This window comes from Myotis nattereri, assembly GCF_964212035.1.
Source record: "Myotis nattereri genome assembly, chromosome: 13".
In the NCBI taxonomy this organism is placed as follows: Eukaryota; Metazoa; Chordata; class Mammalia; order Chiroptera; family Vespertilionidae; genus Myotis; species Myotis nattereri.
This window is the reverse complement of record NC_138088.1, coordinates 4979737-5006231: the sequence shown is the minus strand read 5'-3', so window position 1 is coordinate 5006231 and position 26495 is coordinate 4979737. Positions and strand designations below refer to the sequence as shown.

The 26495-nt window shown below is 50.9% G+C and overlaps 1 protein-coding gene across 1 annotated transcript in view; it reads left to right on the top strand.

Annotated features, from left to right (window-relative positions):
* Window positions 1-12843: 12843 nt before the first annotated feature.
* Window positions 12844-26495, top strand: part of ARHGAP22 (Rho GTPase activating protein 22) — a 163695-nt gene continuing 150043 nt past the window's right edge. Inside the window, exon 1 of the mRNA XM_081105398.1 lies at window positions 12844-13098. Within this exon, the coding sequence (XP_080961524.1) occupies window positions 13047-13098 (52 nt within the window). The 5' untranslated portion in view covers window positions 12844-13046. The remainder of the gene's footprint in view (window positions 13099-26495) is intronic.

Sequence of the window (26495 nt, the reverse complement as noted above, 5' to 3'; positions counted from 1 at the left end):
GAAACTCTACAGGCCAGAAGAGAATGGCATGAAGTACTCAAGATAATGGAAAACAAGGATCTGAAACCAAGATTACTATATCCAGCAAGGCTATTATTCAAAATAGAAGATTAAATAAAGAGCTTCCCAGACATTAAAAGGCTAAAGGAGCCCTGACCGGTGGATTGAACGTCTGCCTGTGGACTCAAGGGTCCCACGTTCGATTCCAGTCAAGGGCATGTACCTTGGTTGCAGGCATATCCCCAGTAGGGGGTGTGCAGGAGGCAGCTGATCAATGTTTCTCTCTCATCGATGTTTCTAACTCTCTATCCCTCTCCCTTCATCTCTGTAAAAAATCAATAAAATATATTTTTTTTAAAAAAAGGCTAAAGGAATTCATTATTACCAAGCCAAGAAAGCTAAAGGGACTGCTGTGTAATGAGAAGAAGAAATAGAGAAACCGAGGCATACAGAATTAAAATGGCAATAAACAAGTACCTATAATAATAAAAGTGTAACATGCTAATTGGACTGGACGACCTTCCAGACGAAGCAGGGGCTGCGAGGGAAGCCCAGGTCCCGGGTGCCTGCTGGCGGCTGGAGGGAAGCCCGGGTCCTGGGTGCCAGAGGGAAGCCAGTGCCAGCAGCCTGGGAAAGGAAGCCTACTCTTGCACAAATTTCATGCATCGGGCCTCTAGTCAATAATAACCTTAAATGTAAATGGATTTAATGCTCCAATAAAAAGACATAGGGTAACTGAATGGATATGAAAACATGACCCAACTATATGCTGTCTACAAGAGACCCACGTCAGAACAAAAGACACACAGGGTGAGAGTGAAGGGATGGAAAAAAATTTTTCCATGCAAATGGAAAAGAAAAATAAAAGCTGGGGTAGCAATATTCATATCTGACAAAATACACTTTGAAATGAAGGCCATCACAAGAGACAACAAAGGTGACTACATAACACTAAAGGGGTAAATCCAACAAAAGTATATAACCCTAGTAAACATATATGCACCCAATATAAGAGCACCTAAATATATAAAAATATTTCTAGAGGACTTTAAGAGAAAGATAGACAACAATACAGCCATTGTAGGGGACTTTAACACCCCCACTGACTTCACTGGATAAATCTTCCAGACAAAATGTTAATAAGGAAACAGTGACCCTGAAGGACACACTGTATCAGATGAAATTATAGAACATTTCACCTCAAAGCTACAGAATATACGTTCTTCTCAAATGCACATGGGTCATTCACAAAGATAGAACACATATTAAGACACAAAACAAGTCTCTACAAGTTCAAGAAGATTGAAATCATATCAAACATCTTCTCAGATCACAGTGGAATGAAGTTAGAAATCAACATCAATGGCAGTAAAAAACACCCCAAAACATTCAAACACATGAAGGCTAAATAGCAGGTTATTAAACAATGAATGGGTTATCAATGAGACCAAGAAAGAAATAAAGTCTTTTCTTTAGTCTATCTTATCTCATCCTAATATGTAAAAAGCCAGGGGTCGTCACGACTGAAACAATCAGACAGACAACCAAACAGCAGGCTGCGTGGGGCAACCAGGCTGGCAGAGGGGGGTAGTTGGGGACAACCAGGACGGCAGCAGGGGCAGTAAGGGCGACCAGGCCAGCAGAGAGGATCAGTTAGGGGCAACCAGGCCCAGGGGGGATGGGTAGTTGGGAGTGACCAGGCCAGCTGGGGGGGGGGGGTCAGTTGGGGGCAACCAGGCTGGAAGGGGGGCAGTTAAGGGCAATCAGGTCATCAGGCAGAGGCAGTTAGGGGTGATCAGGCAGGCAGGCAGGTGAGCAGTTAGAAACCAGCGGTCCCGGGTTGTAAGAGGAATGTTCCAGATTGGAGAGGGTGCAAGTTAGGCTGAGGGGACTTCCCCATGCACGAATTTCATGCACCAGGCCCCTAGTCTATATATACTAAAAGCCAGAGACTGTAACACCATCACAATCATAACGACCTAACAACAGGTCACTATGACACCCACTGTGGTCAGCAAACCAGCCTGATCCAGCCGGATCGCCCCCAACACCCCGACTAGGGCAGGGCCAGCAGCCAACCATGTGGCGGCAGAAATTTGGGGTCCGGGGACCTTGGAGTTGCTCGGTCCCAGTCTCAGGCAGCTGCGTGGGCACAGCTCTCCTTTGGCGGAAGTGGACCCAGGATCAGGGCACTGGAGTCGGGGATGGGGTGGGGAGGCTTTCCTGGTGGCCACAGCAGTCCCCATGGGCCATGCACAGCACCTGGGCATCTGGCCCCAGTCAGAACAACAGCAGGAATAGGGGCGGTGGGGTGCAGGGGGCAGCGGCACAAAGGAGCCAGGAGGTGTGAGGCCCGACATGGGCTCTACCCCACCTCCTGGGCACAGCAGCACCAGCGGGTGTGCCATGATGTGCAGCGAGGCGCTGGGCCACAGACAGGAGGGGAAGCGAGCCAGGAGGGCAAAGCCCCACGCCAGACAAAGTCCTGAGTGGCATGGGCGGGGCCGGAGCTAGAAACCCTGGTGGGATTGGCAGGGCTGCAGCACCGCACCTTTTCAGCCTTGGCCTTGGAATTCAGAGGTCAGCCCCACTTCAAGAGGGAGGATGTGGCGGAAAGTGGCAAGGCCACAGGAGGGATGGGAAATGTTGTGGCCATCTTTGGGAAACACAGCTGCCACGGTCTCCAGTAACTATGAACAGATATAATCTTTGGTCTCGGTTCTACAGAAGAGGAAGCTGAGACGCAAAGAAGGGAGCCTTCGCAACACCTCACCCACTTCTCAGGCCTCACCCTGTGCAGCATTGTTATCGTTGAAAGTAGAGGATCCAAAATGTTTTTAGATCTTTGCTATTTTAGGCAGGAAAGACTTTAGCACAGGGAACTGGTGCTTGGGAAACCATCGGAAAGCTGGAGGAGTGGGTGCTAGGCTGGGCCCCCAGGAAAGACTCCCTGCCCAGCGGGAGGAGCTGCCCCTCAGCCACAACTGAATTCTAGGACACTCTGCACAGCTGTGACCTGAGGATGGGGAAACTGCTGCCCCCGCAAGTGCCTTCCAGCTCCCACAGAACAGGTCACTGGGCACTGCCTCTGCCACAGCTGTCTGTGCACAGCCTGGATTCCACTGCAGAAACCCTCCACATCTCTGCAAACATGATCACCAGCAGCAAACAGCCCAAACTGCGGGAAGATGCCTCTGACCCACTTCTGCCTTCAAAATATTGTGCAAGCGCATCCAATCGGCAGAAACAAATTCAAATCCAGAAACCTAGCTGCAAAGGAGTTTGGGCAATTTCAGACTTTTGTCTAGGAGTGAGATCTTGCCAATGTACCTCATGTGCCTGATATTGATAAAAATGGGGCCCGACTGGTGGGGCTCATTGGTTGATCTATGAACCAGGAGGTCACAATATGATTCCTGGTCAAATTTTGGGCTTGATCTTCAGTAGGGGCATGCAGGAGGCAGCTGATCAATGATACTCATCATTGATGTTTCTATCTATCTCTCCCTCTCCCTTCCTCTAAAATTACTCAATATTTATTTTAAAAATGGGGTCATGTTGTATATATGTGTCATAACGAATTTTTCATAGATCACTAATGTCTTTCCTGTTAAAACCATACTTATAGACCATTTAGTTATCATTAATTTTAATTGATCTCAAAGAGAAGAAGGAAGAGAGAGAGAGAAACATTGTCTCATTGTTTCCTGCACTCACTGGACTGGGGTTGAATCTGCAACCTGGGCATGTGCCCTGCCTGGCAATCGATCCACCACTTTCTGGTGTATGGGACAATGGTATGCTGGTACCCTGACTCCAAATTCCAGCCTCCAGAACTGAGAAAAAATACATTTTTGTTGTTTAAGCCACACAAATTTATAATATTTTGTTATGGCTGTCTGAGCTGACTAATCTATACTAATAAAAGGGTAATATGCTAATTAGACTGGGTTGACAGGACATCTCCCAGTCATCCTTCCGGACAAAGCCATGGTGGCAGGGGCCAAGGCAGAGGCAGTTAGGGGCTATCAGGCCGGCAGGGGAGAGCAGTTAGAGGTGATCAAGCAGGCAGGCAGGTGAGTGGTTAGGAGCCAGCGATCCTGGATTGCAAGAGGGATGTCTGACTGCTGGTTTAGTAGGATCAGGCCTAAACTGGCAGTCGGACATTCCCCAAGGGGTCCTGTATTGGAGAGGGTGCAGGCCAGGCTGAGGGACTCCCCCCTCATGCACAAATTTTGTGCACCGGGCCTCTAGTATTAATATAACTACAACAATTCTTTTTTTAGTTCTATTTGGCTGTTATATCATTTTCAATATTTCTGTGTGTTATGGCTTACATTCCTGGCAAACAGATATAATATTATTTTTTTAATCCAACTAAGTACCTCTATCTTTTAATATGTAAACTTAATCTATTTACATTTACTGTGATTTCTTTTATGTTTATACATATTTTTTATTTATTTCTTTTGTATTTCTATGTACAATTATTTTTTTAATTTTTTTTCTCCCTTCTTTATTATGTTGAATTAATTAATATTCTTTTAAAATTATTTTTTGTCTTTATCTCCCTCTCCTGGCTTGGAAGTTATACATGCTGCTTCTAGTCTTTACTTGTTGTTCTGAAAAGTTTAACATGCATCCTGGACTTTGAAAGTCTAGTGCTGCCCTGCTCACTATCGTGGGGCTGGTAGCCACATATGGCTCCTGAGCGTTTGAAATGGGATCAACTGGAAAATTAAGTTTTTAATTTTAATTTTAATTTAAAAATCAATACACAGCACAGTTGTAAAGGTTTTACATATGTAGGTGAATTATCTTTCTCAATTTTACATTTTGGGAAATCTAAATATAGATTAAATATTTCCAATGGAAATTTAGCATCCAAATTGAGATGTATTATAAATATAAAATACACACCAGATTTAGAAGATTTAGTATAAAAATATATAACATGCTTCAATAATAATATTTATATTGATTACATGCCGAAATTACAGTATTTTATATATTGCATTAAATAAAATATATTACCAAAATAATTTCACATGATTCTTTTTTAATGTGGCTCTTGGGAAAATTCTAATTCCTTGGCATTATATTCTGTGGGACAGTGCTCATCTAGGTTAAACGCTGTGCCCAGGAGTCTGGATGCCCTGTTTTCCCGACATTTCCCTTCCATGCCATTGTCTTCAGTATTTAGTTGTGTCATAGGCAATAGTAGTTGCACCTTGTTCTTCGCGATCCCACCTGAATGTACCACTCTCCTTTCTTTTCCACGCAGTGACGATTTGGATTAACCAGAATGTTTGCCAGTGGCTTCATCCACCTGTACGCCTGGCGTCCTGTGGCTCCGCGCAGTTCAGCTCCTTCATTCACCTGCCACGGGCGCCTGCAGGCTGCGCTGTCTGGCCCTCCGCCTCTGTGGGAGCTGCGTGTGCAGGAGCCACCGGCCAGGGAAGCCCACGCTGCAGGGGGGACGGGGTGGGGGTTGGCAGCACTGGCCCAGCCCCACAGCTGCGGGCCTCTGGGGCAGGCGCCCGCCTCTGCCTGAGCTCTGCACCGGGCTAGGGCAGCTCAGTCCCCTCCTGACCGCCTCCCAGAAGTACATCTGATCGCCCTGGGGCAGCCTTTGGGGCAGAAGACGGACCTGGTGCCGGGGCCTTGTGAGCCTCGCTGACAGGGTTTATGGCCAAAGCATATTTCTGACCCAGGGCCTGGGGCGCCATTCCCGGCACCGCAGCCCAGGGCCTGCACGGGGCAGGAGGGGGCCCTCACTGCCGCCTCCATATGTGCTCCTGGACTCCTCACCGCCTCACCCACATCCGCCAGAAGTCCCCAGAATGTTTCCCGCGGTGCTGCGCAGGTGCCTCCTGGAGCCCCTTAGGCCAGCAGAGCCTTCTCCCTGGAGGGTCCCTCCTCTGCCCGGTCATGGGCACCTCTGTGAGGCCCATTAATGCCCAGGCGTGTGCGGAGAGCTCCATCCTGTGGACGCATTTGCCCAGCGCAGGCAGGGTTAGCTGCGCACCTCCGTGGACTGGCTCTGTTCCTTCCCAGTGATGAGAAGCCTCTTCCAAAGCAGGAGGACCCCATCCCAGGCTCCAGATCAACTTGCACGTGGACCCACATAAAACAACGTCCATCCTCCCGGCGCTGGCACCGGGTGACAACCAGGAAAACAAAACAACTGAGCTGGTCAAACCAAGTTCCCTGAGAGCCCAGCCTGGGCTGTGGTGTGGTTTGGCTACGTTTGTGATGCTGGCTCACCGAGCAGAGGCCTGCTGGGACCACCCGGTCTCTGGGGGCTTCCTGACCCCCGGCAGGGACTTCATTTCAGGGAAGCCAGTCAGCCCACTGATGCAGACAGGCTCCTGGCCAGGGTTGAGGGTTCTCACCCAGTCACCCGGGAAGCCCCAGAAAAGACCCAAGAGGCACCCACAGTCTGGCCGTCAGCCCCACACACTAAGCATTAAAGACAGACTGATTCTCTGCCACTTGGCTGCCAATTTGATTTTAAACACAAATGCAAACCCAGGCACTAACACCGCTTAGGGGTGTTTGACTGTCAGGTGGTCATCCCAACTTACAATGGCTTGCTTTTCAATCTATCATGTAAATTAAAGTGCAGAATTTACACAAATGTCCAGGAAACTCAATTTGAGAACCAAACATGGCCCCAGCTAATGCTGCTGCTAATGGAAGAAGGTGGAGGAGCGGGCACTCCCTGGCCATGGTGGGTGGCACTGCCATGCCCTGGGGACAAGTGCACAGCCCTGAGCTACGTTCTTCGCCTGACTTACCTCCCTCCATCCTCACCGCGTCTCCTGGGGTGGGCACATGAGCCTCCTCATCCTGCAGGTGGGTAATGGGCCGCCTCAATGCCCTGTTCTCTCAGCTGAGCCTGCACGGCCTCCCAGCAGGCAGGGCCGGGAGCTCGCCCTCCTCGGGGAGCACAGCAGAGACCTGGCCTGCCAATTCCGATCGGTCCTGATGGGAGGGGCCTACAGGGTATCCACGCGGCACACTCACCTCGCTCCTCAGCAGCCGAGTCCTCGCCCTGCGGCAGGAGAGGCGCTCCCTCACCTGTGCCAGCAGCTCTCTCCGCCACAGCCTGCCTGCCCCCTCCCAGGGCCCTCCGAGGGCCGGTGAAGGTTTCCACTGTGCTTTGGCGGATGTTGGGCCTGCTCTGCCATCGTCCCCTCCAGGAGGCTGAACCGAATGAACCTCCCCGCAGCCCCAGCCCTACCAGATTCCCAGTGCGCCAATCCATAGCCAGCCATGCCCGCCTGGTCAGGGAGGACGAGGGCAAGGGCCACACTGAGCCCCAGTGAGGGCAAGGCTGGCCCGCCCGCAGGGAAGGGGCTGTCTGCCGGCCAGAGCCCCACTGGGGAGCCAGGTCAGTGAGGGCCAGCTGCCTGCTTCTCTCCTTGGCCTGGGCTGCGAAGGGTTTGAATCCGCTGGCCTTGGTTTCAGAGCTCAGCAAAGCCGCTTGTAATCTGTCCTCTTGGGAAATTGGCTGAGCCTTTCTTTTTAAAAATACATTTTTTGTTTATTTCAGAGAGAGGAAGGGAGAGGGAGAGAGAGAGAGATAGAAATATCAATGAGAGAGAAACATCAGTCGGCTGCCTCCTGCACATCCCCTACAGGGGATCAAGCCCGCAACCTAGGCATGTGCCCTGACTTTGAGTGTTGAGCCTGGGACAACACTCTCAACTGAGCCACACCGCCAGGCTGGCTGAACCTTTCTCAGTTTCCCCGTCCACAAAGTGGGGAGATTTGGGTGATGCTGGGCCCGAGAAGTGGCTCAGATCCCCGCTCTGCAACCTGAGGGTTCCTCCCCTTCTGATGATTTCTCCAGCCCTACCTTCCTCCCGTATTGAACACACATCACTAGGCCAGGGGTGCGGAGCCCAGCTGCTCGGAGCAGACTCCGTGTAGAAATCCCCAGGAACCCACACACCCTGCCAGCCCCGTGCGGCTCCAGGGGAGGGGAGGCTGCAGGTGAGGGTGGGGCCCCTTGGAGCTTGGTGACCCAGAGGCTGAGGGAATGTGAGTTGGGGCTGGAGGGAAGCCGGGGTCCAGGGGCTGGTGCCCGCCAGGGGGCGCTCTGCACCAAGTTAAACTCCAGGCAGGCGTCCCTGGCTCAGCCTCCCTGCCCCAGCCCTTCCTGGCAGAGGTCGGCCTCCTGGGGAAACATTTCCTGAGCTGAGGCTGCTTCAGGCTCTTAGCGGGCCAAGGACACGGGCACCGCGCGTCCTCCCCAGAGGCACCGAGGAGCCAGCGAGCCTGGTGCTGAGTAATGATGCTCGGCCGGGCGGCGTCCTCCGGTCCTGCCTGCCTTCCCTGTGGGCTCATCACATGGTCACATGGGGGCCTGGCTTGCGGGTGAGAAGAGGGGCAGGAACCTGAGCGGTCCTCCAGCAGGTGTCTGGCTGCTGGGACCAGGTGAGTAGACCCCGGTGGGGTAACGCCCAGGCAGCTTTCCTGGGATCCAGGTCCCACCCCCCCTGCCTGCCAGAGCCCAGATGCCCATCCTGTGAGGGGTGCTCAGTGCCCCATGCTCACACGTGGCGCAGCAGGGACCCTGTGGGAAATGATGAGGGTTGCAGGTGAGCAGGCGGCTAGGCCAGTGCAGTAAGCTGGCCATCTTCCCATGAGGATGAGGGACCTGGGTTGGAACCCCACCCACCTTGTTAGACTGTGCGGCTGGGGTGGCTCAACCCCTCCTCCCCCCGCCCCCTCCATAACACTCACCTGGGGCTGCCGTGGGGTTGGTGCACCGTCGGCACCGCCTAACTGCTAGCTGTCATCATTAATGATGCCTGCGGCGGAGTGGTGACCATGCAGGGCACCTGGCCTGAGTCCAGAAAGACCTGGCGTCCTGCAGCCCCTACCCCGGACCCATTGACCGGCCCTCACTCAGAGCTGCCCCGAGCTGAGTCACCCAGCTCCACCGCTGCCCTTCCCGGGGCACTGGCAGGCCCAGGAGCTGCTGCCGCTGTGCTGAGCTTAGCTGGGTGTGGCCTGCCCTAAACACTGCTGCCAAGAAGGGTGAGGGCAAGGTGAGGGCTGGCGGAGTGATTGACAGCAGCCCTCTTGTCCCCTCTGCCCCTGAGGCTGCTCTCTGCTGGCTGGTAAGCAGAGCCCACCCTACCTGCCCTTCCACCCATGTTGTCCCCAAGGCAGATGCCCACACTCTGGGGCTGTCATCCCACTGCAGGCTGAGGTCAGCAAGGTCACTGCCCCAACCATGGCCCTCCTGGTACATCATCCCCCCCACACACACTGTCCCCCAATATAGTGGGGGAAGTGAGGGGCAGGGGTCTTCCCAGGGCACAGACTCGTTGTCTGCTGGGACAGCAGAGCTCAGGTGGGAGCATAGACCTGGCCAGAGTGTACACACCTGGCCAGGGGAAGGGAGGAGGCTGGGGACAAAAGTAAGGGCAGTCAATCCATCCAAGGGGAGGAACTAATATCGCCACACACAGGCGCATGCGTGCATGTGCACACACACACAGGCACACACGCACACCGGGGCCAGTCTCATTCTCGTGCCTAGATGACCCTGCAGTGGACATTGTATTCTCGGAGCCCTTCTCCCCTCCCATAGTCATTGTGCTTGGCATCTACTCCAGCTTTCCCTCCTCCGCACACCAGCCCAGACAATGCCTGTGGCAGCCCGCTCCACCCTCCTGGGACACATCCAGGTTCCATGAGCAAATCAGCACTTCTCGTTACCCAGCATCAGGGTTGGTTCAGGGATCAACTGGCTGCCCAGCAAGCCCATCAAGGCCCTGAGGAAGGAGATGCTGGGGAGGGAGGGGGAGCTTCCCAGCTGAGGAGATAGCAGGGAAATGTCCTTTCTTGGTGTGAGACTGTTAGACATGGAGGCGGGGCATGGGCTCCTGAGCTGGGTCCAGCCTTCCTTACTCATCAGGAAACCTTGATGGGGGTGAAGCAGACACCCTGGAAGCAAACAGGAGAACTGGGGGGTCAGGGGGTATTGTCAAGCTGCTGAATCTAGCCATGTGTCAAGTCCGTATTATGAGGACTTTCCCACTAAAGGGACCATAAGTCTCTCCTTGTGTTTTAAGCCCATTTTAATTGTCTTTTGTTTTTCAGCCACTGAAAAGGTTCTTACCTGACTATCCTCTTTCAACCAAAGATGAAAATGGAGACCCAGAAGGAATAAGAAGGCGCCAGACAGATCACAGTGAACACCTGCACAGTAGGTGTTACGTCCCTGCAACATGTGGATCGCACTTACACTCAGCATGGAACTGGGCAGGCCGCACTTCCATTCACTACATCCATAGCTCGTCCAGTTTTACGCTCCCAGAAAGAGGAGACACCTACGCTCGGCGCAGCGCCCTCCCAAAGCTCCTGCAGCCGGACCTGGCCCTCCTTCCTCCCGCCCCACCTGGCCCTCCTCCCCGCCCAGGCCTGCTGTCCCCCCCCCCCCCTACCTGCAGGAGGACACAGAGGAAGGTCATGCCTCAAGGCTCTCAGGCTCACTCTGGGCACCTCCATGTTTTGGTCTTGGGCTCCATCTCTCTTCTCATTTGCACTTTGCACCGCACCCCTGGGCAAGCCAACCCATTCATTTGGGCCCTGGGGCCTGACCACATCTCTGATTGAGGATCTGCTGCTCTCTTCAAGCAGCCAGGTTCCCCCCACAGGCTTCTGCTGCCAGTGCCTGAGCACAGAGAACTCCTGGGCACAGAGACTCCTGAGCACAGAGACTCCTGGGCACAGAGACTCCTGAGCACAGAGACTCCTGGGCACAGAGACTCCTGAGCACAGAGACTCCTGAGCACAGAGGACTCCTGAGCACAGAGGACTCCTGGGCACAGAGACTCCTGAGCACAGAGACTCCTGGGCACAGAGACTCATGGGCACAGAGGACTCCTGGGCACAGAGACTCCTGGGCACAGAGGACTCCTGGGCACAGAGGACTCCTGGGCACAGAGACTCCTGGGCACAGAGACTCCTGAGCACAGAGACTCCTGGGCACAGAGACTCCTGGGCACAGAGACTCCTGGGCACAGAGACTCCTGGGCACAGAGACTCATGGGCACAGAGGACTCCTGAGCACAGAGGACTCCTGAGCACAGAGGACTCCTGGGCACAGAGACTCCTGAGCACAGAGACTCCTGGGCACAGAGACTCATGGGCACAGAGGACTCCTGGGCACAGAGACTCCTGAGCACAGAGACTCCTGGGCACAGAGACTCCTGAGCACAGAGACTCCTGGGCACAGAGGACTCCTGGGCACAGAGGACTCCTGGGCACAGAGGACTCCTGGGCACAGAGACTCCTGGGCACAGAGACTCCTGGGCACAGAGACTCCTGAGCACAGAGACTCCTGGGCACAGAGACTCCTGGGCACAGAGACTCCTGAGCACAGAGACTCCTGGGCACAGAGACTCCTGGGCACAGAGACTCCTGGGCACAGAGGATTCCTGGGCACAGAGGACTCCTGGGCACAGAGACTCCTGGGCACAGAGACTCCTGAGCATAGAGACTCCTGAGCACAGAGGACTCCTGGGCACAGAGACTCCTGAGCATAGAGACTCCTGAGCACAGAGGACTCCTGGGCACAGAGGATTCCTGGGCACAGAGGACTCCTGGGCACAGAGACTCCTGGGCACAGAGATTCCTGGGCACAGAGACTCCTGGGCACAGAGGACTCCTGGGCACAGAGACTCCTGGGCACAGAGACTCCTGGGCACAGAGGACTCCTGGGCACAGAGGATTCCTGGGCACAGAGGACTCCAGCAGCAGAGGCTGTCCACCAGGTGTCCTCAAACTTTTTAAACAGGGGGCCAGTTCACTGTCCCTCAGACTGTTGGAGGGCCGGACTATAGCTTAAAAAAAAAACTATGAACAAATTCCTATGCACACTGCACATATCTTATTTTGAAGAAAAAAAAAAATGGGAACAAATACAATATTTGTATTTGCATGTGGCTCCCGGACCATAGTTTGAGGACCCCTGGCCTAGAGCAAGACAGCGCTGCCCCAGGCAGCCTGCCCAATGAGCGCTGTCCAGCAGCCAGTGGCAGCCACAGCCTGAACTTTGCTGGGGCAGCCAGGAGAGGGACCCTGAGGTGGGAAAGGGCCCCACCACCAGGAGCCAGGAGCATGGCTGTGCTTGTTTCATCTGCATAACTGTGGTTGGTTCTGGAACGGAAGACAAGGTGCAAGTTCAGCATAGCAGAGGCGGGGGCAGGGGCAGGGGCAGGGGCAGGACAGGGGCAGGGGCAGAGGCAGAGGCAGGGAGACAGGCTGCGGCGGGGAAAGTCTGTCTGGCGTCCCCCAGCAGCTGCCCCTCCGCCTCTGAGCTCCACATGTGCAACCACAGCAGCACGTCAGTGAGGCCAGCTGCACAGACCTCACATGGCTGTCTCCTAACCAGGGTTTCTCTTCGATTTTCTACTACCGTCAACGATGCCCAGTTCCCAGGATGGAACAAGAAGCAGACCTGTGGAGGCCAGTGTATCAGGGTGCGGCCCGGCCTGGCTGCCGACACGCTGGGCCCCGTGCCCACCGAAAGGACTGCGCCCGCAGCAGCCGTGGGGGTGGCTCTGGAGGCCGGGCACAGGTTGGAGATCGCTGTCTGAGCCCGGTTTCCAGCACAGAAAGGCACAGCTCCTTCCCAGTCCAGGTCAGCAGGTGGCGAGGTCACGTGTCTGACCCGTGAGGAGGGCGTTGCCCTTTTACCAGCTCCATCCCCTCTCGTCCTATGGTCCTTGTCCTCGCTGTTCCCATTCACCCTTTGAGGAACTGATACTGGAGGCCCCGTGACTTGCCCAAGGCCCTCCCCGATCCCTGGGGACACTTGCACTGAGGGGACCGATTCCTCACAGCGAGGCCTCTGGTTTGAAATCCAAGGAAGCGCCGAGGCGGGCATTCTAAGCCGCTTCCTGGAGATGCTGCCTCCTCTACTGCCAAACGCAGCTGCCTGTCTGCTTGAGGATGTGGCTGCTTCTCCCTAAAAGCCATGCCCCAGGACCCTGTGCATAGACTGCAGCTCCACCCTCGCCATGCTGCCCACGGCCTCCAGCAAAAGAAGAACACTTGCGGCCAGATATTTTGGTAAGAGTTCCGTTTCATTCTGTGTGGAGGAGGATGACCTTTGCTCTTGGGAGGGACCCTCTCAGCGGGCAGGCTGGGAGCAGCCAGGGCCGGGGACTGGCCCGGGTGCAGTGCGCACCCCGAACTGGGGAACGGTTCCAGGTCCGCCCGGACAGCAGCGCCTGTGGTGTGGCGAGGGCTGGCGGAGCCTGGGCTCTGGGGACGTGCAGTGCAGACCGAGGTGCGTAAGGCGCATCCTTTCCGGGGAAGGCTGTGCTTCCTCCGGCTGCCCTTCCTCAGGCTGCGCTGGGCCCCGTTTGGAAACAGTCCAGCCAGGCGCTTCTACAGAAATCCAGAGGACGGGTGTCGCCCCCAGCATAGTGGGACGCCCTCTGGTGGGGGTGCCAGCTGGGAATCACGCAGGTGGCTGTGCAGCAATGCTTCCGGTTCTGGGAACCTGGCCCCTTCGGGTGATGATTGAAATCCCAGACACGGCGGGGAAAGGGAAGGCAGTGGCCCTGAACCCAGCTGTGCTTTAGAGCCAGGAAGGAGCTTTGTAAAATCCCAGGCATTTCAAATCCTGGACACTGTCTCATTGATTGAGGGCGGGTCCCAGGCATCAGCATATTCCTCAATTCCAGGGGAGCCTATCGCTCAGCGGGCCAGGAAGCACGGGTGGGAGCCCAGGGTGGCCCAGCCTGCGCAGCCTCTGCGGGGCCTGCATGGAGTTGGTAGGGCAAGGAGTCAGGCTCTGTGTTTGCAAGCCGGGTGCTGGGCCCACGCTGGGCTGGGCGCCTCTGCGGGCGGTGGGCGGGCGCTGCAGGGTGTTTGATGGCTCTGGACTTCCCTTCTGCAATAGGTGGGGAGCAGCTGAGTCTGGCCTTGAACTCTTTTCCGTCCTAATGCGTGTGGGTCTGTAAAATCTCCATGTTCTAGCATCATCAGATTTGAAGGGAAAACTCACTTGCTTTGGTGGAAGGTTCCAGCCACCAGGTTTTCATGTCTCCTGGGTTCAGGGTGCAGATGCGAATCATTTAAGAAAGACAAATGAGATGCTGCATGCATACCTGACTTCTTAAGCATTTACTTGGAGTAATTTATTACAGTGAAATTCATATAAAATTAACCATTTTTAAGTGACGCGTTAATTCCATGTAATTACATGCACAGTGTCTGTGGCCCACCACCTCTCTCCAGCTCCAGATGTTTTCATCACCCAAAGAAACCCCTCCCCTTGCTCCGCCATGGCCCCTGCAGGTCTCTCTCTCTGCAGACTTACTTACCTGTGCTGCGTAGCTCACGTGAACAGACTCATGCGACATGAGTCTTCTCTTGACTGCTTCCTTGACTTAGAGTAATAGCTATAGGGGTCGTCCACATGGTGACATGCATCGCATACAGCGGGCAGCTTTGTCAAAAAGGCCCCGCAACACCACTGGGAAGAAAAGGGGTCAGTCGACACGGGGAAGTGGCTTCCTGCCCATCCTTGGTCTGGGTCAGCCCTCTGTCTCTTCTCCCTCCCCCTCTCTCCCTCTCTCCCTCTCTCTGCCTCTCTCTCTCTCTCTCTCCCTCTCTTTCCCTCCCTCTCCCTCTCTCTCCCTCTCCCTCCCTCTCCTTCTGTCTGTCTCCATCTCTATCTGTCTCTCTCCCTCCACCTTCCCTCCCCCTCCTTTCTTTTCCCTCTCCATAGATTCTGGAGGAGACTCTTGAGGAACCTGAGCTTGTTTTTAACTGAGATGTTCAGGGAGTTTGGGTAAACAGAAGGTTCTTTGGGGTTCAACTGTGCTGCCATACTTCACTTTACTTCGCCCACAGTGTAGTTGAACCAGGAGCCACCTGAAGCAGGAAGCCAGAGGCCAGCCAGGTCTGGGTCTCCTTCGGAGGCCTGTGCTGAGGCTTGCACCCCGCCATGGGCACCTGTGGCTCTAGCACGTTAGAATTTTCCTGTGACACCCCTGTCTGTTCCGGCCAGCTGCACCCACTTTGCTCAGCAGCCTCCCAGACCTCTGCTTACCGCCAACTGGCCTCTCCTAAGGACGGGGGCTTCTCCTGTAGCTGACCCTCCTGGGCACTCCCCACCATGAGCGGTCACTGCACGTCTGAGCCACAGCGGCAAGAAAGATGGTGGCCTCTGCCCACACCCGGCCAGAGTGTCCAAAATGAAGAAAGCAGCTCTGAACCCAGCTATTCCTACAGGTCCCCAACTTCCTGACCCACAAGCCGACCTTCAGCACCAATGGGCACCTTGGAAAGGGCATCCTCCTCCATCACACCCCTCCCTCAAGCCTTCTCGACTCAGTGGCTTTGTTCACATGGCCTTTCCAGGTAGGGAGGCAAGAGTATGTCCCAGGAGATGGAAGCCTGGGAAGGAGGGGACTGACGGGTAGAAAGGGGTGAGGGAGTTGATGAGTGGAAAGGTAGGGGAGTGTCGCGTTGAGAAACGTGGGCTTTCTCGCGAGCAATGGGAGCTATTGGAAGTAGCAGGCATAGGACTGGTGAGGTCAGGATTGCTTGTAGAAGAATGACTGGCAGCAGGGTATGAAGTCAACGCTCACCTCTTCATTGGTCTTGCTGATCCTACCCTTTCCCTTCATGTCTTCTCAATACTGCAGCTGGAGCAAGCTCTTAAAGCCTAAACCTGATTAGACCTGTCACTAGCACAACACATGCCCGTGGACTCCCATCCATCCAGCCCACCATCACCCATCACATCCTCTCCGTGTGCACCCCCACTGGCTCAGCACCAGCAGTGCCGCCTCGGGATTCCTCAGGTGTGCCAGGTCTGCTGTGTGCTCTGCCCTCTCTCCAGTGCACCTTCCCCCAGAGATCACCTGGCTCACAAACTCTCCTCCTTCAGACTTTTACCCAAATGCCACCTTCTTTGAGGCTTTCACTAACTGCCTGTCTGTCTCACATTGTAACTGGGGCACAGGTAACCTGCCCACCAGTATCTCAGAGACCCAGGCTGAAGGCACAGCCATTATCTCAGGCGGAGCTTGTAGCCAGGCCAGATGGCAAAGGGAGAGATTGAACTCCAGAAGGCTCTCATGTTGGCAATGAAATCCTTGTCTGTAAGTCATACTCCAATCACAACTCATTGCCCCAACTTCACACCAGGAGTTGAGAAAGTACAGCCCTACTGCGTGCCTAGAAGGAGAGGATTGAAAGTATTTGGCAAGCCACACTAATGACTGCACTAATTTTTTTTTACTGTCTTACTTTTCTTCATAGTAATCTTTATTATCTCATATAGTTAGGTATTTCATTAGCTTTATTCAGAATTCACCCCATTGAGTATATAATTCAATGATTTTTAATAAAATCATAGAATTATACAACTATCACCATAATCCAGTTCTGGGACATTTACATCACCCAGAAGAGTTCCTTTGTGCTCATCGCGGTTACTTCGCACTCCCATGTCTAGCCCAAGGAGAGCCCCTGTTTGCCCTGTGTATCTGTAAACTTGCTTTTTCTGGACACTGTGTGTAAGTGAAATCATCTGCTAGGAAGTCTTTTGCATTAGGCTCCCTTCACTTGGTTTCTGAGGTTCATTCATGCTCTCGTTTGTGTCAGCAGTCTGTTCCATTTTAGCTGAATAAGACTCCGCCGTATGGATGTGCGTTTTGTTTATCCACTTACCAGTGGATTTACAGTTGCATGGTCCAGTGTATGGTCTATCCTGAAGAATGGTCCATGTGTACATGAAAATAATGTATACTCTACAGCCATGGTGAGGAGTGTCCTATACATATCAATTAGGTAGAATTGGTCAGTACTCTTATCCAAGCCTTCTATATCATTGCTGATATTCTCCTTAGCTGCTCTATCAATTATTGAGGTTAGAATATTGGAATCTCCAACTCTTCATGTATTTTGAAGCTGTCTTGTAAAGTCTGTATATATTTATAATTATAAGTTTCCTGATGTATTCACCTTTTCCATTGTGAAATAATTCTCTTTGTTTCTTTTCCTAATGTCTATTTTATTTTATATTTACACTAGAGGCCCGGTGCACAAAATTCGTGCACAGGAGGGGGGGGGGGCATTCTCAGCCTGGCCTGCACCCTCTCCAATCCAGGACCCCTCAGGGGATAACCAGCAGTCGGACATCCCTCTTGCAATCCGAGACCACTGGCTCCTAACCGCTAGCCTGCCTGCCTGCCTGACACCCCTTACCACCTCTGCCTGCTGGCCTGATCACCCTTAATTTCCCTCCTCTGCCAGCCTGATCACCCCTAACTGCCCTCCCCTGCTGGCCTGATTGTCCCTACCTGCCTCTGCCTTGGCCCCTGCCACCATGGCTTTGACTGGAAGGACATCTGGAAGGACATCTGGAAGATGTCTGGTCTAATTAGCATATTACCCTTTTATTAGTATAGATAGTTACAGATGTCTTACAGTTAATGTTACATGACATATCTTTTTTCATCCTTTTCCTTTTAATGGTTTTGTGTCAGTGAATCTACAGTCTCTTAGACAGCAATAATTGAATCATGCTGTTTCATGAAGATAATTTTTACCTTTTGATTAGAGTATTTAGTCCATCCACATTTACTATGATTATTGATATGAATTTAACTTTACCATTTTGTAATTTGTTTTCTATGTGTCACTTTTATTTTTGCTTCTCTGTTCCTTCTTTACTATCTTCTTTGTATTACTTTCCAGTACACCATTTAATTTTCACTGATTTTTTTACTCTATTTTTGTTATTTAATTAGTGTTTCCTCTAGAGCCAAAGGTCATTTGGATATTTATAACATCATTTGTGGACCATACAAAATTATCAAGTTAAAAATTAGCCAGCTATATTTGGTCACACGTTTAATTAACTCAACCCTAATGCCTTGGCAGTGTCAGACCAAATGATTTCCCAGGCCTTCCGTGGCTCTTCGGCTGGACATTCCCCACCCCTGCTCTAGGGATTACAATATGCATTTTTATCTTAATCTATTTCAGATGAATACTTCATTCCAGTAAAAATAGAAACTTTGCTCCAAGGTAGTTTTATTCCTTTCTTCCTCCTTTGTGTTATTACTGTCACATATGTATCACGTCCATACATTATAAACTCCAGAACTACTGTTACAATAATTGACTTACACGACAGTGGTCACATAAGATCTTAATAAGGTGGAAAACTGTCACCTAGGGACCCCAGAGCCACCATAACAGCGTATTGCCCTGCAGTACTTACGTGGCTGGGATGATATGGCCTGCAGTGTTCATACAGCCTGCGGGAGTGTGTAGTACTGTCCCAGGCCTCCACATTCACTCGCTGCTCACTAAGTGGCTCACAGGACTGTCCAGCGCTGTGAGCCCCCTCATGATGTTTCCTGCCACAGGTGTACCTTTTTCAATCTTGTGTACTATATTTCTACAGTACTTTTCCTATGTCTGGATACATAAGAAATTACCATTGTGTTACAGTAACATGCAGCACAGGTTTGCAGTCTAGAAACAGTAGGCTATGCCATAGAGCACAGGTGTGCGATAGGCTGGACCAGCTGGGTTTGTGGGAGTGCGCATTAGGATGTTTGCACAATGACAAGATAGCGTAAGGACACTTTTCTCAGGCTGTATCCCATAACCAAGTGATGCATGACTTATTTACAGGTAAATAACCACATATTTATCATTTCCTGTGGCTGCCTTTCTCCCTGTGGACTTCATTTCCTACTGCCGGGCTTTGTTTCCTTTCACTCTGGAGAACTTCCTTTAGTGTTTCTTATGGAGCAGATCTGCCAGCAAGGCATTCTCTCCATCTTTATTTATCTGGTAATGTCTTTATTTCGCCTTTATTTTTGAAGGATAGCTATATGGATATAGAATTCTTGGGTAACAGTTTGGGGGTTTTTTTACCCTTTAAATATGTCCTTCCACTTTAGCCTCCATTGTTTCAGATGAGAAGTCAGCTGTTAATCATATTGATGGTTTCCTCTATGTGATGAGTCATTTTTCTCTTGTTGCTTTCAAGATTTGCTCTTTCTTTTTAATAGTTTTACTCTAATGTGTTGAACTATAGACTTCTTTTTATTTATCCTTTTGGGATTTTTTTTGAGCTTGCTATATGTGGAAAATAATATTTTTTCATTAAATTTGGGCACTTTTCAGCCACTAATTTTTCAAGTAATTTTCCTGTCCCTTTTTCTCTTTTGTCTCCTTATAGGACTTGTAATACATGCATATCGGCATGCTTAATGTTGCTTTACAGGTCTCTCAGAGGCTGTCCTTTTTTCTTCAATTGTTTTGTTCTGAATTTCTAGGTTCTTCAGATTGGATCATTTCTATAGCTCTCATTTCAAATTCACTTATTCTTTCTTCTACCATATCAGATCTCCCATTGAGCCCCTGTTGTAAATTTTTCATTTCAGTTATTGAACTTTAAATTCAATAATTTACATTTAAAAACATATTTTATATCTCACTGAGATTTTCTATTTGTTGATTCATTATTGTCATGCATCATTTAAATTCTTTAAACTTTTTTCCTTTAGTTATTTAAACACATTTACATAGTCGTTGATTTTTTAGTATTAGTCTGCTAAATACAAAATCTGAGAATACTCAGAGAGTTTCTATTGACTTTTTTTCTGAGTATAGGTCACCTTTACCTATTACTTTATATGTGTTATTAATTTTTTGGTAAAAACGGGGTATTTAAAATAATATAGGAATTCTGGATTCTTATTTACCCACTAAGTACTGTAATGTTGTTGTTAAATTGTTTATTTGGTAACTTGCTTAGGATAAATCTGTCACCCCCATGGTATGCAGTCACCAATATTACTGCTTATTTGTTTTTCATTATTCCTTTTATTTTTAAGCTTGACTTCCTAGGGGTTTCTGTGCAATTCACTGATCAGCCAATGACTGGACCAATGTTGTTTTCAAATCTTGAGCCAGTAAATCTTCCATTCTCGACCAATAGATCATGTTTGGAGTAGGGAAATGCTGTCAAAGTTTAGGTTATTTCAGGTTTGGTTTTCCATAGCTCTTATTTTCTTCTGGGCTCTTCATATCACCTCTGTACATGGCCACAATCTTAGGGCTGGCAGAGGTGTGAGGTACAGTGACCTTCTCTGGTCTCCAGTGGACATGCATGTAGCCTAAGTCAAAACATGTGTGCCCCAAAAAGACTACAACCACGAACAGAGCATTGATTCTCCCCGTTTACCTACTGCCAAGATTGTCTATTCCATTGACAATGCCTCTTGGTAAGGGCATCTCTCACCACTGAAATTTGCATGAGCCACTTTTAACTTTGTGAGCAAAGTTGATGTACCCCCACCCTGGCCAAACCTCTGTGATGACTGAGCTGGGGGAGTGAGATACCCTAGGCAAGAACACCAGACTCCCACTCTTCTTACCTAAGGTACAGCAGTTTTTCAAGTATACGTGCTTTTGAGACTTGCATGGCTTTGGTCAATTCCAGAGAATGAAAATGGTTGTTTTTGTCAATTTTGCCTAGACTTATAGTTGCATTTGGGGAAAATGACTTGCTGACCTCATCACTCATACATACCTAGAAGTCCTGCTTACTACTTATTTATTTCACCTAGTATCTATCTCCCCTCTCCTATTAAGATGCAGGCTCTATCCTACATGCTTCATTTCCACTACTCCTGTGGTCACTATTCGAACACCACTTAGAGGGTAAGGGCAAAGGTTAATGTAAGAGCTGTTTTCCCAGTGCCTTGTTGAGTGAGTGAATGAATACATGAATGAACGAACAGCATGGAGAGGAGACTAATGGGGGTCAGATGGCCTTCCTGCAGACCTGAGTCAATGAGAACATAGAGGGACAGCAGGTTTGAGAGAGATTAGGGAGAAAGGATGGACAGTGCGTGCAGTGCTGGGCAGGAGAGACATTGATGCCTGGTGTTTCCGGTTGGATAGCAGGAGGGTGTTTGTTTTGGGTGGTACAGGGCAGTCTTGCCGAAACCAGGCACTTCCTCACAGAGCTAAGCAACCATACCGGGCCCAGGTGTTAGAGAAGCTGAAGGAGACTCCATGGGATGTTGGGTCAACGGCAGGCCCAGCTGCTGCCTTACACCACTGAGGTGAATCAGCTAGCTGATCAGCAACAATGTGTGTGCTACAGAATGGCTGCTGCTCCCCTTCCATCTCCCAAATCGCCCCAGAATCTCCCTGTGGCACATCCTAAAAGGATGTGTTCTCAGCCTGGCCAAGATGCTTTATGAAGCTACCTCGGGTGCTTATTCTCTGGTTTTGGTTACGGGAAGCCAATGGAAGATGTGAGGGAGATTCCAGCAGAATGACTCTGGATGGAGTAGCTGATCGGTGGAAATTTTAGTTCCACCACTTACTTACCTCCTGGTCGTATTCACGTGATAGTATCTCTCCACTGGGTTCCTCACTATGAAAGAAGATAGTGATGGGTTCCTCACAAGACTGTAACAAGGGATTGCACCTCTGACAGAAAGCAGAATTCAAGGAAGGGCACAGGTAATTCACGAGTGAATAGAAATTCCCTCCTGGACAAACCAAGGATCCTACTGTTAATCTCTGGCTGTGAACCTTTTCCTTTGGGAGTGATGGGTTTGTTTCTGGTGGAACATCTGTGGAGGGACACGGGGACCCTCTCCTTGGAGCCAGGCACCCAGTCTTCTCCAGGGTCCAGGGAATGCAAACCCAAGACCTGCCAACTGAGGGTCCCAGAGGAAGGTGGCCTGCCATAGAGATGAGCGCTTGCTGGGGTCACTAAAGGTCTGGGAAGTTGATTCAGTGGGTCCCTAATGAAGGGTTGAGCATTTGTTTGGTCACTTAGCACACACTTGTTGTGCCAGGTACTGCTCCAGGCCCTGTGGTGCAGCAGGTAACAAAACGGGCATTCACATTCATCTAACAAGGCATCTGCAGAAAGCTGTCCTCTGAAGTTCCATGTGGACTGTGGGCCTCTGGGGGTTAAATCAGGATCTTTCAGGGGGAGGGAGGGTAGAGGGGCAGTAGAAGTTGTTTAATAAAGTATAGTCATTACACAGAAGTTATAAAATTTAAAGCCTCCGGCTCCTGGTCCCATCTTTAACATGTAAAAAGCTTAGAAATTGTCATTTCTGTCCTTACAAAGAAAAAGCTAAGCAAAGTTAAAATCAATGACTTTTCTTAGACCCATCAGAGAATTGAGGTGCCAGGTAAACCACCACCACAAATCTAGAGACAGGGGAACTCAGAAAATAACAGCCAGGACCAGCTTCCCCAGTGTAGGAGCCATGGGAGCCAGGAACTGGCAAGAACATCAAATGGCTGCTTGCTGGAGGCTGATTTGCGTCTGGATTAGCTTAAGTGGGAGAAACTCCTGGGGCCATGATCGGGGAAGCCCTACACTTTCATGGGTTTTCCCTCCAAGAACTCCACTAGATTCTCAGGATGAAGAATCACGAAAAATCCCCATGTGTTTTGGGCAGGGAGAAGGGAAAAGTAACAGTTTTAAATAAGACCAGAGCTTTCTCAGTAACAAAGCCCTGCTCTGCAACTAAAACAAGTTATCAGAGGCTTAGCCACCTGGAGGAAGGCAGTCAGCACCCTCCAGTAGGAGAGAAAGAAGCCATGTCATACTTCCAAAGGTCATACTAGAGAGGACGCAGGCCACAGAAACACTGATCATTGATCCTGAGACTATAAAAATGCACCCACTCTCACACCTTAACACCCCGTCACAACAGAAATTAATGCAGGGCACGGCTCTGTGGAAGGGGTTGTCAGGAAAACCCAAAGACAACAGAGGAGGGGAAAACAAGGATATTAGAGAGAACGGAAGCCTCCGGCACCTATAGATGCAATAAACGTTAAACACAGAATAGCTCCCAGCCAGATAAGCTTAAATCCTCAAACTAAGACTTATTCACCTTAGTTTCTCTCATCCAGTACACTAGGTATGGCTTCCAACCCAAAATTACAAAGCATGCTAAACAGCAAGAAAACGCACATAAGGAACATAGAAGTCACCTCTCTGTCCTAACAGCAAGTAATGAGCTGAACAGTCTGAAAAATCAGCAAACCTGCTAAGATCTGAAAGAGATGGGAGGACCCAGGACAAACCACTGTCCCCAAATCAGAGGGGCAGGTGAGTCACGACTTACTGGAGCAGAGACTCCCAAGTGGAAACCCCCAGGGAAGCAGCTCCAGGAAGAATGTCTGAGCTGAAACTGATGAGCAGTGTGGACACACTGAGAGCTGTCCCCACCCAGGTTCTCACAGTGAAAAATCCCCTGAGCTTCCAGCGGGCGGGGGGAATTATCTTGAAATGTCAGAGGGCTCTGTTCTTAACAAGGCCTGACCTCAGGGGAAACTAGTCAATCACAACCTAACCTGTGGGGTTATTAGAGCCCAACTGGCCTGGGGAAGGGAAACAGTGAACCCCAGCCCACACTAGCCAAGCATCAGAACCAAAGGCAGACATGTCAGATTTGGGAGTCATCAGCTAGAGAACTTAGAGAATTATGATCAGCATGTTAAGGACTCAAATAGAAAAAGTAGACAACATGCAAGGACAGACGGCTAACGTAAGCAGGGAGATGGAAACTCTAAATCAAACGGAAAAGTTACAAATCAGACACACTGCAACAAAAATGAAGACTGCCTCTGATGGGCTCATCTGCAGTCTGGACACAGCTAAGGAAAGAATCAGTAAACCTGAAGATATGTCATTCCAAACAGAAAACTCCAATCTGAAATGCAAGAAGAAAAAAGAACAAAAAAGCAGAACAATATCCGAGAACTGTGAGATAATTTCAGAAGGTGTAATAAACACATGGTTAGTATACCAGAAAGAGAAGAAAGAGGAGAGAAGAAATATTTGAGGTAATAATGGCCAAGAATTCCAAGATTGAAGAGTGTGTGGTAGGGAACTTAACCTTGCTCACGTATTGATACTTGGTGGGAAACACTTCCTGACTCCATGGGAGAGAACAAGGGAAGTTTAGAAGCTCATCTATTTCTCACCAGTCTTCACTCACTGAGGAGTAGAAGTCATTAGTCTTGAGGAAGCTCTGAGGGGTCAAGACTGGGGTGTCAGGCTTCATAACCAGTTTATTTCTTGCCAACACCGATTTGTGCTGGGCTCCCGGGCTGGGCCCTGGGCTGGACTCAGGACACGGGAGTCTCCACGCTGGGCCCTGGGCTGGACAGGGGGCATGAGGAGGACAGACCATAAAGGCCGCCATAACCAGCTGGGATTTGGGAGTGGAAACTCCACAGCATGTCACGCCACCCTCCATGACAGCTCAGAATGGTGCGCAGTTGCTCTTGCGGATGAGCCTGTGCACCCTGCTCTCCACGCTCCCGCAGTCTCCTGCTCTTAGCTGGCCAGGGAGGAGGCTTTGTGCATGTTCCCACAGTCATGGTGGGGCTGCCCCAGGGTGGATGGACCACGTGTCTCTCCTGGGTGCAGAGAGGTGAAGCGTTTGGGAGGTGTTTGCCATCGTTGTAGGAGGGGCGCAGCTGCTTCTAAGACTTGGAGGCTCATTTACCCAGGTCTCTCTTAGGGCTGGGTTTCCTGGTGGTGAGCTACGCATGTGGGAAGTGTTATGGGTTCACTCAGCGAGATAGACCACCAACTCAGAATTTAAATTTAAGAGCCTTTATTAAGCTGGCCAGCTGACTACAGTTACAGCACCCTGCCGAAACAGAGGCTGAACTGCAGCGCTGACTGCAAGAGTTACATTTTATTATTAAATTTTGTGGAGGCCCAGAGAAAAATGTGTCTTTCAAATTCTGGGCCCCCCATATGGAGGAAACTCTCTTTATTTATACTTTCTCCAGTCTTTTGTCTCCCAAATTTGGAATGAGACTTCCAGGCCTTCTGAGAAAGAAGGCCTGCATGCTGGGAAGGGGCCATGAGAGTGGTTAGCAGCTCAGGAGGCCATCCCTTGAGCACACTGGGAACAGCAGGTGTGTGGCTTTGAAGCCCTCTTGTGCACTGCAGAGTCTGGTGGCTGTGCCCTGCGTTGTTAGGACGTAAGCTCTGGAGGCAGGCGGACCTGGGTTGAATCCCACCCCATCCTGACTCCCCGCATTGCCTGTGAGGCTGCACCCAGCTCCTTCACTACATGGAGGTCAAGGTCACTTCAAACAGTTACTCGAGCTAAAGTGCACACTATACATGGTATACGGGATCCCCTGCTCACAGTGCGTGTTCAGTGCGTGTGGTTTGACAACGACACAGGCCTGCCCTCCTGCTGCTGAGGAATGAGTCATGGAAAGGCGCTCACTAGCGGGTTCTCTGACTTCCCGCAACCCCGGGATGGAGGGAGGGCCCTGGGAGCCCACCTTTCATATGAGAGAGGGGTTCAGGCTCAGGGAGGGGCCAAAGCTCTCCTGCTGGTGTGGGCGGCAAAGGATGTGAACCCCCGAGTCTAACTGCTCCCCACGGCCCCAGGGCTCCCCGAGGCCTCTTCCTAAAAGGCCCCTCATCACCAGACACGGGAGGAACGTGAGGGTCACAGGCTGTCACCATGCGCTGCGCGTAGGCATGTCATCTGCTGCTCCTCCTCACCTCCTGGCTTGGGTGTCGTTCTCTAGAGAATCGGCATTATTTTCAGAGAAATGACAACTGCTCTTAGGAGCAGAGCCTCCGTTATGGTTAGAGCCCCTCTGCCTGAGCCACTGCTCAGCGCGGCCCACCATGCGTCCGCTCGAGGCCACAGCCTTTCCGGTCCCAGTCATACCTCGCAGGTCTGAAAGTTGCCAGGGGGTCTACAGGCCTCTTCTCCATTTTCTACAAACGAAAGCTGTTCTAGGGAACGTCTTGGCTGGAGGGGCAGGCCCTGGCTGAGGCTGAACTGCAGGAACCGGGTGTGTAAGGGCTGCGTTTCCCGGGTCTACCCAGAGGCGCGTGTCCTCTCACTACATCCTCTCTCCAGCCCTTGCCAGATGGTGTCCACGTCCTCATTTTAAAGGAGAGGAAACAGGTGTGGAGAGAATAACCGATTTGCCCAGGGCCCAGCTCCTCATCACTGGCCGCGCTGGCTCTGGAAACCAAGTGTGACCGCAGAGAAGGCTGATTTCAGGAGAGGAGATGGCCCTGGCTCATGGCTCGGTTGGTTGGCACTTCATCTGTGCACCAAAAGGTGGTGGGTTCGACTCCTGATCAGGGCACATACCCAGGTTCCGGGTTCTCTTCCCAGTTGGGGAGTGTACAGAGGCAACTGATAGAGATTTCTCTCTCACATGGATGTTTCTACCTCTTTTCCTCTCCCTTTCTCTCTGAAATCAATAAAAATATATTTTAAAATGTAATTGAAAAATACGCACACCTACCCTAATATTAAGGAATGTTATTTCACATGGAGAATAAAACACAAACCAGAGTCACATCGGGAAGTGATATTTTATGGTCAATGTGACTTCCTCTTAAGAACTCTGAGAGCAGATGAGTCACAGTGACACTCTGC